Here is a 15,619-nt window from a genome sequence, read left to right on the forward strand (position 1 = left end):
CCTTCCACCGAGTGGTCCAGATACCAACTCCGTAGCGGCCATCTCGCTCCTTGGTTTAATCGCCTCAGGAATGCTTGGGAGCCTTCTGGGTCCCGGTGGTGGTTCGTGAGACAGGGGCATCAGCTTCCTGCGTGGAGCTCTACGCTGGGGCTGAGAACTGGGCCCAAGTTTAAGCGGAGCTGGCTGTTGTTTAGAAGCCGCAGGGGGATGCCTTCGGCGAGCAGACAGAGCTTCCTGCTTCCTCACTGCCGAAGACTTCTCAAGTCTGCTCAAATTCTTCAACTCAAAGTCTTCAACGGTGTCGCCCGGGACCCCAACAGTAGACCTGTTGGGGTCCGGCATCTCAACCAGGTTCAGCCACAGATGTCATTCCTGGACCACGAGTGTGGGCATCGGTCGGTCGTCGAGCACAGTTCCTGCAGCACATCAGGATCAGGACTACCCACGTGCAGATCTTTAAGTGCCTTGGCCTGGTGGACTAGCAGGAGGGCCATGTAAACATAGGACACCTTTGCGTCAGGCTCAGACTCGACGTGGAGACCTGAAGGTGGCAGCCCAGTTGAGTCATCAGCATCAGACGCCGCTGTGACATTCTCCGATGCAGCGGCGAAATCATCATCCAGTTTGCGGGGTCCGAGGGAGACATCGAGCCGGTCTTGCGTTGGACCCGGACGGAAGCAAACGAGCGTGTTGGCGGGCGGGTGGTTCGTGGGGATTTACCTGGTGAAACCAAGCCCGCTGCACTCCCCAAATTGACTTCAACAGCAGCTGCACCAGCCCCAATCACGTAAGAAGGAGGTGTGTTGCGGGGAAGTGGAAAGCTGAAGTGGCTTTCTCTCTGAGGAAAGAAAGCTGCGACCACAACGTTGCCATGGTTATGTTCTCGCAATGAGAACATGAACCATTCATAAAATGCTGCTTGCGTGTGATCACAGCCCAGACACACGAGGCAGCTCTTATGACCGTCAGAAGCGGAGAGATATCTGCCGCATCCAGGAACTACACAAAGGCAGAAAGACATCTTTAAAAAGATGCGTCTTTAATAGACATCATATATCAGTTTCTGTTAGGATATGTGCATTCCTACAAGGACTTATTTAACACACAACAATGACAAACCGTGGTTTCCAGCAGAACTCAGGTCCCTCTTCCATGTGCGGCTGGTGAGTCCATGTGTCGTATTGCCACATGTGGACCTCCCCTTTGGCAGGATGTGGTCTACACACTATTGCAATTTATTCCACTTAACTGGACTGTACAGCAGCACTGCTATGATCCAGGCACCTGAATCACCTCTTTAAAATTCAGAATGTGTGCTCAACAACATCTCGCTTCTGAAAACATGCCAGGTTATAGCACTCTTAACCATTATTTGATCAACATTTGATTAATTACTGCTGCCACGATCACAAGGAAATGTACACAAACATCTCCTTTCAATAAAATTCCATTTAAGTGCCATCACATGATATGTCACACAGACAATCAGTTCCCCATCTGTCGCTCACTTCGATGTTGTGTCGAAGAACAATTATGATACTTATTGTGTGTTTTGATGAAAATGTAATTCTAAGCAAATCAAGTACCAATTTACATTCTGTATCTGTGATGGCATGAAGTGTGTGCTATGCCATAAAGAGAGAGGTATTTTGAAAGTGAATGTACTATATCTGCTGCACAATGTAATACCATGTTACTATGTCATAAAGAGAGCTGTGTTAACCTGTGATTTTATAATATGTGTGCTACAGTATTTCATAATGAGAGCTGTGTTGTATTTGTGATGTCATAAAGGCAACCTAGTGGCATAGAATGAATGTTACTACAACTAAATTTTAGCAAACTGAGTTTTACGTGCCATGTTCTATGTTTCGCCACAGTTTTATGGTGAAATGAACATTAGAGGTGATACAACAATTGCTTTTTATTCACTTTCACACAAATCATGACTACAATGGCTGATTATGACTTTATAACAGAGATGTTCTTGAGTCTTTCATCTGAAGTCCGAGTCAAGTCTGAAGTCTTTAAGCTGTTGTCTGAATAAAGTCATGAGTCTTTCATCACGAGTCTGATTCGAGACTCAAGTCTCTTTAACTTTTATGTTTTTATTATAATACTCTACTTAAAAATTATAAATGTATGCTCTTTGATAAATCTGTGATACTAATGATTCTACCTGAACTTTTAAAATTGTATTTTATTTATTTCATTTTATTTTATGGTTTCACAGACTTAATTAACTTATACTGTACTGTTTTTTGTAATAAAAGTGCCACAGTTTTCTCATGGTCAGTTCAACAAGGCTCAGAAAGCTCACACAAGCAATGCTATCTGACATATGCAATGCAATGTGATGCAATATCATTGGTATAATTTTGACAAAATGTCCACAAAAAAATGTACGCGTCCTGATTACAAGACACTAAAATACGGGACAAATCTCTCACACACACACACACACACACACACACACACACACACACACACACACACACACACACACACACACACACACACACACAGAGAGAGAGAGATGATTGCTTGAGAGTTAATTAATGTGACTAACCTTTTAGGATGTGTTCTTCCTGAAGTTTCTGCTTCTGAGGGCAAAACCAAATGTGAGTACATATGGCACGGCAGGTGCCGCAATATTTCATGGGACTCTTATTACATTTCTGGGTTTACGCAGAAATACATAATTGTATTCTATGAAAAAGGTACGATCGATCATGACACATGAGGAGATGTGAAGCAGCTGTAATAAAACCATACAAATAAAACACAAATTCTTCCTTTAAGATATTAATAGTTAAGGTTAAAAACTTGTTTTTTAAATATTCACAAGTTCTTTTTGTTGAGTCGAGTCAAGTCTGAAGTCATTTTATGTTGAGTCTAGAGTCGTGTCTATTCAAATGCGACTGCTTTATAAACACTTGTTTTTTGCACTATTCACATGTGAGACAAAAGTGTCATAGAAGTGACATGTGATAGGACAATGATAGGACGCAATCATTTAGGTTTTGGTTTAGGGTATGGATGTCTGTTTTGTTCACCTTATATTTTAATTTAGAACATTATTGATTAGATTCAGGTTAAGGTTTTAGGTTAGGGAGGTATGTTTTACTCATTAAAACCTCCATCTATTATTCACCTTAAAAACCTCATCTAATTATGACACCATTTCACTTGCTTTTGGGGCACCCTGCTGGACATTTAACTGGAAAACTGCAGCAAAACATATAATGAAGCACATAATTTAGTTTTGTAAACATTTTGCAATGGTAATGTTATTTTCATGAGATCAAGCTGCATTAAGGGTGTTACCTAAAAAAGCTATTTTTATTTGATCTTACTTAAATGTGTTCTGTTGGTGTAACATAATGTAGTCCGATTGATTCACAGATGTTAAATAATACTTTTGACTTTTTAAACCAGTCAGTTTAGATGTTACCACAAAAAGCACATTTTAAGGTTAACAATTTTTCATTGTTTGTCATATAGAGAGTTGTTTTGTACCTGTGATGGCGTGATGAGAGAAGGCCTCCACATAGGTCAGATAGTTGTGTGGACAGTGTTTCTTCAGCCACTTGCACACGTCCTGCTGGGTCCACAGCACCACGGGTTTACATAAGCTAGAGAGCGTCGGGCTGGTGTGGTACACAGTGAAGGGCTCACCTGGCTGGATCTGTGGAGACAGGGAGACATCTATTTCATCACCATCTCCACTGAAACCAGTTTAAAAATTATGCATGAACGCCCACATAATTTGACCCCACTAGTTTTTAAAACTAGAAGAACTAAATTCAACATCACATGCAACTTAGTGTAGATATCTTAATGAAAGTCAAGTCATGTCTCACTCAATGCCGACCTGCAGAGGGGAACTGATCTATTACACATTGGACATCACACACACACACACACACACACACACACACACACACACACACACACACACACACACACATGTTGTGTTTCCATGTTTTATGGGGACTTTCCATAGATATAATGGTTTTTATACTGTACAAACTTTATATTCTATCGCCTAAACCTAACCCTACCCCTAAACCTAACCCTCACAGAAAACTTTCTGCATTTTTACATTTTCAAAAAACATAATTTAGTATGATTTATAAGCTGTTTTCCTCATGGGGACCGACAAAATGTCCCCACAAGGTCAAAAATTTCGGGTTTTACTATCCTTATGGGGACATTTGGTCCCCACAAAGTGATAAATACACGCTCACACACACACACAAACACACACACACACACACACACACACACAGGTTGGGTTTCCATGTTTTATGGGGAGTTTCCACAGACATAATGGTTTTTATACTGTACAAACTTTATACTCTATCCCCTAACCCTACCCCAAAACCTAAAACACACGCACACACTTATGGCAGCACAAATCTGGCATTGTAACTTACTGCACACTGCGTAATGCACTGAAGCACTCAACTCAATGTACATGTGGTATTTTGACAGATACGCAGAAATACTTTCTCTCATAGAATACATAGGAACTAATGTATTCTGGAAGAAAGTTCAACCACTCCTTTGCTGCAAGCGTCCAAATACCATCCAAAAAAATGTCTGCCTCCACAACCAACAAAGCCTGATGGCCCAGATCGCTCTCTCTCAGAGAGAGCTCTCCGGCCGCTGCCAAAGCCAGGGCACACATCGTCCTTCATCTGCTCTTGGTGAACAACAAACAACTGATAACAGCTCAACCTCTCCAAACTTTACCCTGTCTGCAACAGGGTCATTTCTAGCTATAAGCATTATAAGTGGCCGCTTTTGGCCCCCTAACCACAAGGGAGCCCTGCAAAGCAAGGTAGTTTATATATATATGTAACCCTGTGTTAAATAGGGTTAATAAATAATAGCACTATGTTAGAATAATTTGTTAACATAAGTGTAATATATGAGGGTTGTTGTTGAAAATATCTCTTGACTAATAACTGTGATATAAATTGTAATTTGAGGGTGTACTTTATATTAAATACAGTTATATAAGAATATTTACGGTAAAAGAACCGAGAGCTCATGGGAAGTAAGCGTTACATATATATATATATATATATATATATATATATATATATATATATATATATATATATATATATATATATTATAGGCCTCCAAAATACTCTCCAGCCTTTGTTGATGATTTTAAAGAACTGTTATCAGCAACTTCCTCTAAATTTGACTGTTTTGTTATTGCTGGGGATTTCAACATTCATATGAATAATCCTGAACACAACACTGCCAAAGAACTCATAACAGTTTTTTTTTTAAGAATACATTTTTTATTGATTCAAAGAAGACAAAGAAAACAAAACATATATACAATAAATCAGCATTTAACTCCCAATACTACCCCTTCCCAATCAACCACCCCACCCGACCCCAACTAACAACTCTGTGGTCTCACATAAGTACACACACACACACAGAAAAAAATATAAATAAATAATGTATATATATATATATATATACCCAAGTACATACAGTATATATCCAAAACACAGAGTGTAGGGCAAAATGAAACCTGAATGCCCAACACGTCACACACAAAACTTTGAACCTTCAACCAAAATTCCTGGACCTCAGCACACTCTCAGGTGAAAGTGACCAATGAGCCAAATGTCTGAGACCAAATGCATAATAATAAAACAAACACTTGGGTAGGCCTAGCCCGGGGTAGTCTATGTAATTTGGGATGTTTACCACTCAAATAAAGGTCTTTGCTATGCTATTAAATTGCTTGAAATAAGAGAGGGGGACATCTACAGGGGGAGACTGCAGCAGGTAGTTGAATTTTGGAATAACATTCTAATAACATTAACCTTCCCAATCATAGATAAATGTAATGAAGCCCACCTGCCCACATCTCTCAAAAACTTTTTTATTAAAGTGTCAAAATGAACAAATCAGACAATTTTGCTGGGAATAAAATGCCCAAATACATAATGCCCTACTACATCACCCCTGGAAAATCATCCTCCTTCCTAATCACGGCTACTGATGGTTTCAATGGGAAAATAGTGCAACCTTGCCATGTGCCCCTATCCAGAGTAAAATAATCTGAAATTAATCAATTTGCTTGTATCGCCGCTATAAACTAACTTAATCCATTTAATAAAAGTATTTGCGAAACCGTATATTTCCAGAACGAAACGCATCTGCAACTTCTGTGGTGGAGCTCACACTTGCTCCATATGCCCTGTTAAAAAATCCTCAATAAAAAAAAAATTTGAAAAGTACCTGGGCACTCCTGTCATCATTCCTGCATTAGCCAAAGAATCGTCTCACTATCCAGACAAGTCTATCTCCTAATTCTTATTGTCTAGTTTCAACCCCGGGTTAGAGAGTCTACCTACCACAAATATCTACCATAATTTGCAATCAACCCTCACCGAACACAAAGTTGTCGACAACTAAAAACATCTTAGCCCCCCATGACGGGCCACACCCCCTAGCATAAAAAGTCTGATTTCAATTGACGAATGCTCTCTCTGCCACCACAACGTCGATCAAGCAATCCAAATTATCAAAAAAGTAGGCAGGTAACATAGCTTAAGCTTTCAAAATCAACCCCCCCTCCCCCCAACTCTGCATCTTCCACCCTGTCCGAACTTTACCCCATAGTGGTAGCAGCCTCCCTCTGGGGGTCGGAATGGACAACTTAAGTATTGTAGTCCACTGCGACAACCAAGCCACCATCCATTACATTAACAAAGGCAGATCCTATTTGCCAGAATTGTTGCTATGTCTAAGGTGCCTAATTTGGATCTCCATACATAACCAATTTATAATCAAACTAGAACACATTCCAGGCTCAAAAAAACTGATTGTTGACTCTCTTTCTCACTTTTCTTTTCAGAGATTTGGAGCCTTGGCTCCAGAAGTGAACCTGACACCAGCACTAGTTCCTCCCTGTTCTGAACTGAAATTCCTTTAATTCAGTTTAGTTCAATTCTAATTTAGTTCAGTTACATTTTGTACTTTTCAACTAAGTTCAATTCAGTAAATAAATTAATTTTCTCTGATGCTCCCTTCAATTCAGTTCTTTTTAGTTCAGTAGAATTTAGTTCAATTCATTTTAGTTCAGATTAGTACAGTTCAGTTTAAGTCAATTCAATTTAGTTCAGATAAGTTCAGTTCAATTTAGTTTAGCAGCTGCTTTCCTTTCAGCCTGATGTGCACCTCCCTGTCTCAGTTCAGTTCAATTTACTGTATTGAAATTCAATTAAATTTAGTTCACATCAGTTTAGTTTAGCTCAGTTCAAATACATTCAGTTTAGTTCAGTTAAATTTGGTTCAGTTGGTAAATACTTTAATATTCCTGTAAGTACATTAGTTAAAATGGTTCAAAACCCTGTTCCTGGAGGCCCCTTCAACTCAGAAAATCTTGAATCAGTTGAATCAGGTGTGTTTGATTAGGGAGATATATTAAATATGTGTAGAGCTGAGGGGCCTCCAGGAACAGGGTTGGGAACCACTAATCTCTAGTCATAATCTCATTCTTCCTACATCCTCTCAATCTGTTATTCTTTCCTTTATTGTCATTGTACCTCCTCTATAGGATGATCTTTGTTGACATCTTTGTACGCATGCGCGAGTGGTTGTGTGGCAACAAAACAAACAGTATGGCGGGCTGTAAATACGCGACGAGCACTTTCAAGAGAGTTAGCGGGCGAAATCCACAATATATAAGCACTTTAACATCTGAAGACCGGAGGAGGTTTGGAGAGAAGCTCAAAATTTATTGATGTATTGTGACAAAATCGAAGTTATTCAAAGCCCATATGAGATTTGGGATGACAAAAAACGTTGGTCCGACTCGCCCGTGTCTTGGCCACCAATCTGCTGGGGAGACATTTATTCTTATTTAATAGAAACCGCTGGACCCTTCACTCATGAAAGATTAAAGGCTTTCAAAAGTCTGGAGGCCTATGATTATTTTGTTTCTCGAAAAGTTGGGCCGATCTTTTCTGCCAAACAGAAAGCAGTGATCGTGCTAAAAGCAGAGGTTAGACCTGGCCAAGCAGAGTCACAGCGTGATTCGCATCTCCCGTGGGTGATCGCCAAAGAGAACGGCGAAATAATCACTGCACACTGTGACTGCAAAGCCGGGTAAGTCTTCATTGATCAGTGTTCTTATTTATTTATTTATTGAAAATGTAGTGACTGTTGTACCAATTCAATTGTGTTCAGTGTGAGACTTTCAATGGCGTCTGTACTATGGTGAAAAATTGTATATCACAGCTTACACATTTCTCCTCCTTTCAAATCCAGTATTGGAGAAACATGCAGTCATGTAGCAGCTTTAATGTTTAAAGTAGAAGCAGCTGTCAGGATAGGACTTACAAATGCTGCATGTACTAGTGAGGCTTGCAGGTATCAAAGCACAGCTACAGAATGTAATATTTTGTTATTCTGATAAGATTAACTAGATATGGACACTCTTGTCAATATGAATTAGGTAAAAAAAAAAAATAATAATAATTTTGTTTGTATCGCTGAACAGCCTTTTCCGCCTATATAGTTACATTTCAACTATCTATGTCACCCTTCAAAATTGTCTTTTTTTTTTCTTTGCTGTCTCTCCATTTCTCTGACTGGCTTCACAGTCACTATCCTCTGCTCAACTCCAGGAGAGCTTACATGCATTAGAACTGTATTATACCGTTTAGCCTGGTGAGAACTTAGTGATAAGAGACTCCAAATGCTGGACTGCATTCATTATGGGGTTCCAAACTATAACCACAACATCTGTTCAGTTATCCATGGAAACAGCCATCTCACAATTCATATCATCTTTGCGGACATATGGAATTTGTTAATTGCACCAAGATTGACTGAGAATTTTATGTTGATCTGAAAAAGATTGAGCCATTTTGCCTTATTAGGATGGGCTGGCCAAGTTTGCAGAATTTTGGTAATCTGTGTGCTTTGGTAAATAGTTTTGTGCAGTTGATAGGGTCGATAACCTTCACAGTAATGAGGAAACTAAACAAATCTAGAGGTCAATCTCAGGTAGCCCCTTCACAGCTCTGATTTAATGAACTAATCCTGCTGTATGCTAAACAATATCTGTCTGTGCACCGGCTTCTATTGTACCTGTGGATGCAACAGACAGTTCTCCTGTAGAGAGTCTCTCACGCTTTTCTCTCCATGTTGTCATCAGTATGAGACTTTGCACTGACACCCTTTATTTAAAAATAAACTTTACCTCAAAGTCAAGAATATTGGGGGAATTTATTGAGAATTCATCTATGACTGCTGATAGCATTGTTTGAATTTAAGAGCTACTTTGGTAATTGGTTCAAAATGCAGCATCCAGAGTGCTGACTAGAACCAAGAAATATGACCATATTAGCCCCATTTAAAGGTTGCTACATTGGCTACCTTTTAAATGTCGTATTAATAATTTATTTGTATTTATTACGTACAAAATTAGTTTTGTGTTCCTTGTCACAGTTGCCTTCGTCTTGCTCACTGCAGTTCTAAATACAATTATTATTTACTTATTTATTTATTTATTTATTTATTTATTTTTATACACAATTTTCAATTATATTTTATCAAACTGCACAATGATCACTCTAAGACTTTATAGATATTACAGCTTCATTTTCTGTTAAAGCATGATTTTGTGTAAAGCTGCTTTGAAACGATGTGTGTTGTGAAAAGCACTATACAAATGAAAATGATGACTTGTAGCATTGATAGCATAGCTGCATGCACTGTCTGCATTATTTTAGCACCCGATTAAGTAAAGAAATTATGCAATAACATGAAACCATGTGTCAGGATATGCGGCTGGTTATACTGCTCTTCTCTATCACATTTGACAAATGACTTCTTCCATGATGATTTGAAAATACAGAAACACAATGTTCAATGTTGTAGGAGCTGACATTTGTTGGGCACAATCTTTAACTAAGCAATATCACACAATCAAGAGTGATGTTGTTAGTGTGACACAAACAAAAACAGCACAGTTGTGAGCAAGTAAATAATACTAAATATTTAATACATAACTTGCAATTTAGGCAAAAAATTGGCCAGTTCGTTTACGCATTTTTGGAATTTATCCCCCAAAAAATCCAAAACATCAAGCACAACTCTGCTCTTATTCTCTGGACTGGAACTAGTGGTGTTTCGTTCATAGACGAATCAGTGTTTAGTTTTTTTTATTCCCCTTTTTCTCCCCAATTTGGATTGCCCAATTCCCACTATTTAGTAGGTCCTTGTGATGGCCCAGTTACTCACCTCAATCTGGGTGGTAAAGGACAAGTCTTAGTTGCCTCCAATTCTGAGACAGTCAATCTGCGAATCTTATCACGTGGCTCGCTGTGCATGACACCATGGAGACTCACAGCATGCGGAGATTCATGCTACTCTCTGCGATCCACGAACAACTTACCACACGCCCCATTGAGAGCGAGAACAACTTAATCGCGATCACAAGGAGGCTACCCCATGTGACTCTTCCCTCCCTAGCAACAGGGCCATTTTGATTGCTTAGGAGACCTGGCTGGTGTCACTCAGCATGCCCTGGATTCGAACTCGCAACTCCAGGGTTATAGTCAGCATCAATTCTAATTGAGCTCGTTCACTTCCACATGTTCTCGTGTCACTTTAAAAAAAGAAAAATCAGAACAATGTTTCTTTTGGCAATCTGCAATTGTTTCCTCAAGGATCCATTTCTTCTTTATCTAACCCATACAACTTTTGAAGGTGTAAACACATTTTTTTAGGTGAATTAAGTCAGATTAAATTATATTTTTAAATAGAGTAAAAACCTGTCAATATATTAACACACAAAGTAAATTTTGTATGTTACCTCACAATTTCTTTTTTACAGTATAGTGAAGCGTCCCAATGCTGTGGGACAAGCACTCTTGGAACATCGTTCTTCCAGTTAGATTTGACATCCAGAACTAACCGTTGTATAATTGGTGTTATATAATATAAAGTTGAACAGCAACTGCTATGTGAATGACATCCTGTCCACATCGTATGTGAGCGTCACGTCAAAGGCAAATAATTCCATTATAATCAATGATGCTGTCTACACTGGATGTGTTGCGCTACATCTTGCCAACAGTAGATGCCCCGTTCTACTTCTGACGCATTGCAGAGCAACTCTGTGTTCCTTTATTAACCCGTCTGTCTAAAATGATTGTACTTATTTTACAAATATCATACATGTGGATCTTTATTTGTTATGAATTAATTATTTAATTTTTTTCTGATCTCTGGTCTACTAACTGAATTCATCTTTGGTTTTAAACCACATGTAAACACAGTTTTAGCAACAAAAACAACATAGTAACAATAATTATATAATAAGTAAATTTTTATAGCAGTGGATTAGCATAAAAAATAAAGTATGATACAGGTTATTCACCTATTTAACCATTGCTCAAGTCTATTTTCATGTCTCACAGCTGATTGGTTCATGCATGTCTCTGCATGTCATTTAGAATGTTTACTGTGATGCGTCCAGTGTAGACAGACTTTTCCTGTTGCGGTTGCATGTCATCAGATATGCCTGGTGTAGACAGGTTGTTAAAACAGCCAGGGCTTTGCACCAAAAGACTGTTCCACATGTTTTTGCCCCTCAGTTTCCTTATCCACACAAGATTGCTTTAATCAGCTGAGATGATAAAAAGTCACTCTAAATGTCCTGTGACTTTTGAAGTCCTGAGTGACTTGAAAAATTTGTTTTAGACCATAATGAGTTGCAAAAAGACAAAAGACAACATGTTGTAGACAATTAAATAAGCTGTTTGCAAGATCATTTTCGTACATCATTCATTAGTCATGGTCATAGTTTTCATAATTATTTCTATCCTTGACAATCTTGCCAACAACAAAATGACACTCATACTCATGTTGGTCTAACAAAAGTTTATCCCTAATCATACCCTCACTGGTCTTCATCCAAATGCAATAAATGAAGATTATATTTCACACAAATCCAATCAGCAAAACTAATTTTCATGCCAGGACTGGCCCTGTGAGATAAGCCTTGTTTGATCGGGTACAACATAACATATTCCAAAGGACGTAATTTTGTCACACTGGACTCTATCCATATTCCCTGCCAATTGCAGCCATGTGAAATGGAAGTTTAATCTCAGAATATGATCTGGTAATGATGGATTGATGACCACCAAATAGTTCCATTATTATGTTGTAATTTAATTACATATTGGGCTTGTGGGACAGTCAATTAGACAGAAGGGCTGGCTGTATCAATAACTGCTTAACTGGGCAATACAATTACACAACATTCTACAGTACATAATAATAGATTATTTCTCAAATGGCCATCAGTGATATGATATAATATGCATGTATGATTTCTAACTGAATATAATGAAGTTAGCACCTCACAGAAGAAATATTTTGGCAGTGAGAGCGTTAATTGTCTTCAAACTGGTGTAATTACAAATGGGAAATAGGGGAAACATTTTTATGACTCATATTTAGTACTGATAATTTACTCTATGTAGTTTTGACTCTGCTGAATTGACTGCAGGGGTAGGGGGTACAAATCTTCAAAGGTGCACTCACTAATCTTTTTTTCTAATTAAAAAAGTTTTACTCCAAAATAAATGAATTGTAATATTGAAACACATGTTTGAAATCATAACCACTCGCATTAGATGACGACTCCAGTCATCTCAGTAACCTTAGTTTTAATCTACACTGTAAAAATTTTTACATCATTTTAATAGGATTATGGTGAGCCGCCTGGAAAAGGGTTTCCCGACGGCTCTCTGGTAATAACATATGGGTTGTATTTTATTTCGTTTGAGTATCCTGCGTCACTCGATACAACCAATCTTTGATGATAGAAAAATACAGGAATGAGTGCGAAGTCAAGCCGGAGTTGTTGACCATCGATAACTCTCACTTGGTCAAACGCGTGCTTCAAAGACTTCTCCTGAAACTCCACTAGAGCGAAATCATCCTCAGTGAATCCCCTGAGGATGGGAACTCCCTCCCCTACATCATCATGACGTGGAGCATACATTGACGGCCTTGGAACTGCCTCTCCAGCCATAGAATCGCACGTCACACACTGGGACAACATTCTACAGGATCTTCCACACATATTTCCCTTAATAGATTCTTAAAACCTGGCCAATTTGTTCCCATGGATGGGTGAGGCATGAATTTACCATGGCCTCTTCTCTATACCTTTTCCCCCTGAATAGTATCTCAATGGTAACCACTGGCTACCTATGAATATCCTCGTGCACACACCGCATCCTTACCCGTTTATCCGTGCCCAATGCCCTGTCTTGCACCAAGCATTGGTGAATAGAGGTTTGAGAACATCCTGAATCCACCAATGCATATCACCATGAAGACTTACCGGTGGTGGTGGGGGGGTTGTTTGAGATGCAGGAGAGTGAGAGAGAGAGAGAGAGAGAGAGAGAGAGAGAGAGAGAGAGAAAGACTATTTGCTCTGGACAATAACCGACCCGCTGCAGGATGGTTTTTTTGAGGTCGGGGTAATTGATGAGGCTGGCGGCAGGAAATTGTTGGGCTGCTAGCTGTGCCTCCCCAGAGAGTAATGGCAACAAGCGACTTCCACCCCTCAGCAGTCCTTTCAAACAGGTCTAGGTAGGCCTCTTAATCATCGTCTGGCCCCAACTTCATGAGGTTCATGTGGGAAGTGGGCTTTGGGGGTCGCAGCACCAGCCCCATCTCTGTCGAGTAGGCTCCGGAACACCTGCTGGTCATCTGCTTGGGTCTGGAGCAAGAGTTGGAACTGCTGTTCCTTTTCCATGTGTACCTCTATGAGGGCTTGGTGAGGGATTTGATAATTTCGCCTAGCGTTGAAGATTCCATGATGTTGTCGTCCTCCAAAGTTCCCGGGTTTCAGCAACAGTGTAACAAGTTCTGTTCTCTTGGGCAATGGAGGAGTCAGGAGGCAACGAAGCAGTGCAGGCAAAACTTTTATTTCTCTACCTCAGGTTCTGAACACAGTCTGTTCATGTAGATTCAAACACTCAATCAGATAAAAAAAGAAACGTTTTTTAAACACTCATGGAAACACTCAGTAAGTGTTGAGTTTGTGCTCTCTTTCTCTCTCTGTCCATTGGTGAGCTGGAGCCTGCTGCCATATCTCCCCCAGGTAAACGTTGCACAAACACTCGGCTGTCCACATGATCTAAAAGAAAACTGTGATTCAGACCAGGCCACCTTATTCCATTGTTCCATGGTCCAGTTCTGATGCTCACATGCCCATTGTAGTTTCTTTTGATGGTGGACCGGTGTCAGCATGGGAACTCTGACCAGTCTGTGGCTACGAAGCCCCATCCGCAGCAATCTGCAATGCTCTGTGTGTGTACTGACACCTTTCTCATGTTACTGATTCACCGGTTGACCTTCCTTGGACCACTTTTGGTAGGTAATAGCCACTGTATAGCAGGAACACCCCACAAGACCTGCCATTTTGGAGATGCCCTGACCCAGTCTTCTAGCCATAACAATTTGGCCCTTGTCAAATTCGCTCCGATCATGATGCTTGCCCATTTTTCCTGCTTCCAATACATGAAATTCAAGAACTGACTGTTCACTTGCTGCCTAATATATCCCACCCCTTGACAGGTGCCATTGTAATGAGATAATAAATGATATTCACTTCACCTGTAAGTGGTTTTAATGTTGCGGCTGATCAGTATATACTGTATATATGTTGGGCACTTATTGGCTTCTTTTCTTTATTATTTGGTCCATGTCATCAATTTCAAAAACTTTTTTTTATATTACATTTTAGTTTTATAATTAAATAAATGAATATTGTGGCAAAATACTTTTTTTGTCTACAAAAATAATTTCAAACATGCCTTCAGATCAAAAGATTTTTAAAATCATGGCAAGCATTTCAGTCAAGACTTTTGACCCGTAGTGTATATACTGTATATATATATATATATATATATATATATATATATATATAATTCATATTGTCATGAAGGAAGGACCCTTTTTAGGTTACCTTATTTTTAGGACCCTTACAACCATGTTCAGGACTATTTTTGCTTTGTAAAATTATTTTCATATAATCAGCAGAAATTAAATTCAGTAAAACAAATAGGGTAAAGCAGGGCTAAAGGTACCTGTTATGACAAGCAGGCGGAGGCAGACGGGGAGTGAGGATCTATAAGTGGGTTTATTGAACAATAGTGAAAACACGACAAACAGGAACAAATGAAACATCCACGGGGGGAAAACTGAAACTAAAACATGAAAACATCGAAGGTACACAGACTGGATGAACACGGCAGGATGAACATGGTAAGACAGGCAACAGAGCAAACATCAGAACATGGGGCAAACATCAGAACAGTCAGAACAATGAACGACAAGGGAATGGAGGAACAGCAAGGTTTAAATACACAGAGAAATGATGATAACAAACGACAATCAGGTGAGAACAATGACACAGTGATGAAGGTCGGGAATCATGGTGACGGCGACACGGAAAACACGGGGCACACAACCAGGGATCGTAACATAACCCCCCTCTGAGGAGCGGATTCCAGACACTCCTGAAACAGAACAAAAAATA

The 15,619-nt window shown here is 39.4% G+C and overlaps 1 protein-coding gene across 1 annotated transcript in view; it reads right to left on the reverse strand.

Moving 5' to 3' along the window:
* LOC127629008 (sterile alpha motif domain-containing protein 10-like) overlaps positions 1-15,619 on the reverse strand; it is a 128,538-nt gene that overhangs the window by 43,624 nt on the left and 69,295 nt on the right. The window contains exon 3 of the mRNA XM_052106016.1: positions 3,520-3,688. Within this exon, the coding sequence (XP_051961976.1) occupies positions 3,520-3,688 (169 nt within the window). The remainder of the gene's footprint in view (positions 1-3,519; positions 3,689-15,619) is intronic.

The sequence above is a fragment of the Xyrauchen texanus genome, chromosome 35 (assembly GCF_025860055.1).
Source record: "Xyrauchen texanus isolate HMW12.3.18 chromosome 35, RBS_HiC_50CHRs, whole genome shotgun sequence".
Classification (NCBI taxonomy): Eukaryota; Metazoa; Chordata; class Actinopteri; order Cypriniformes; family Catostomidae; genus Xyrauchen; species Xyrauchen texanus.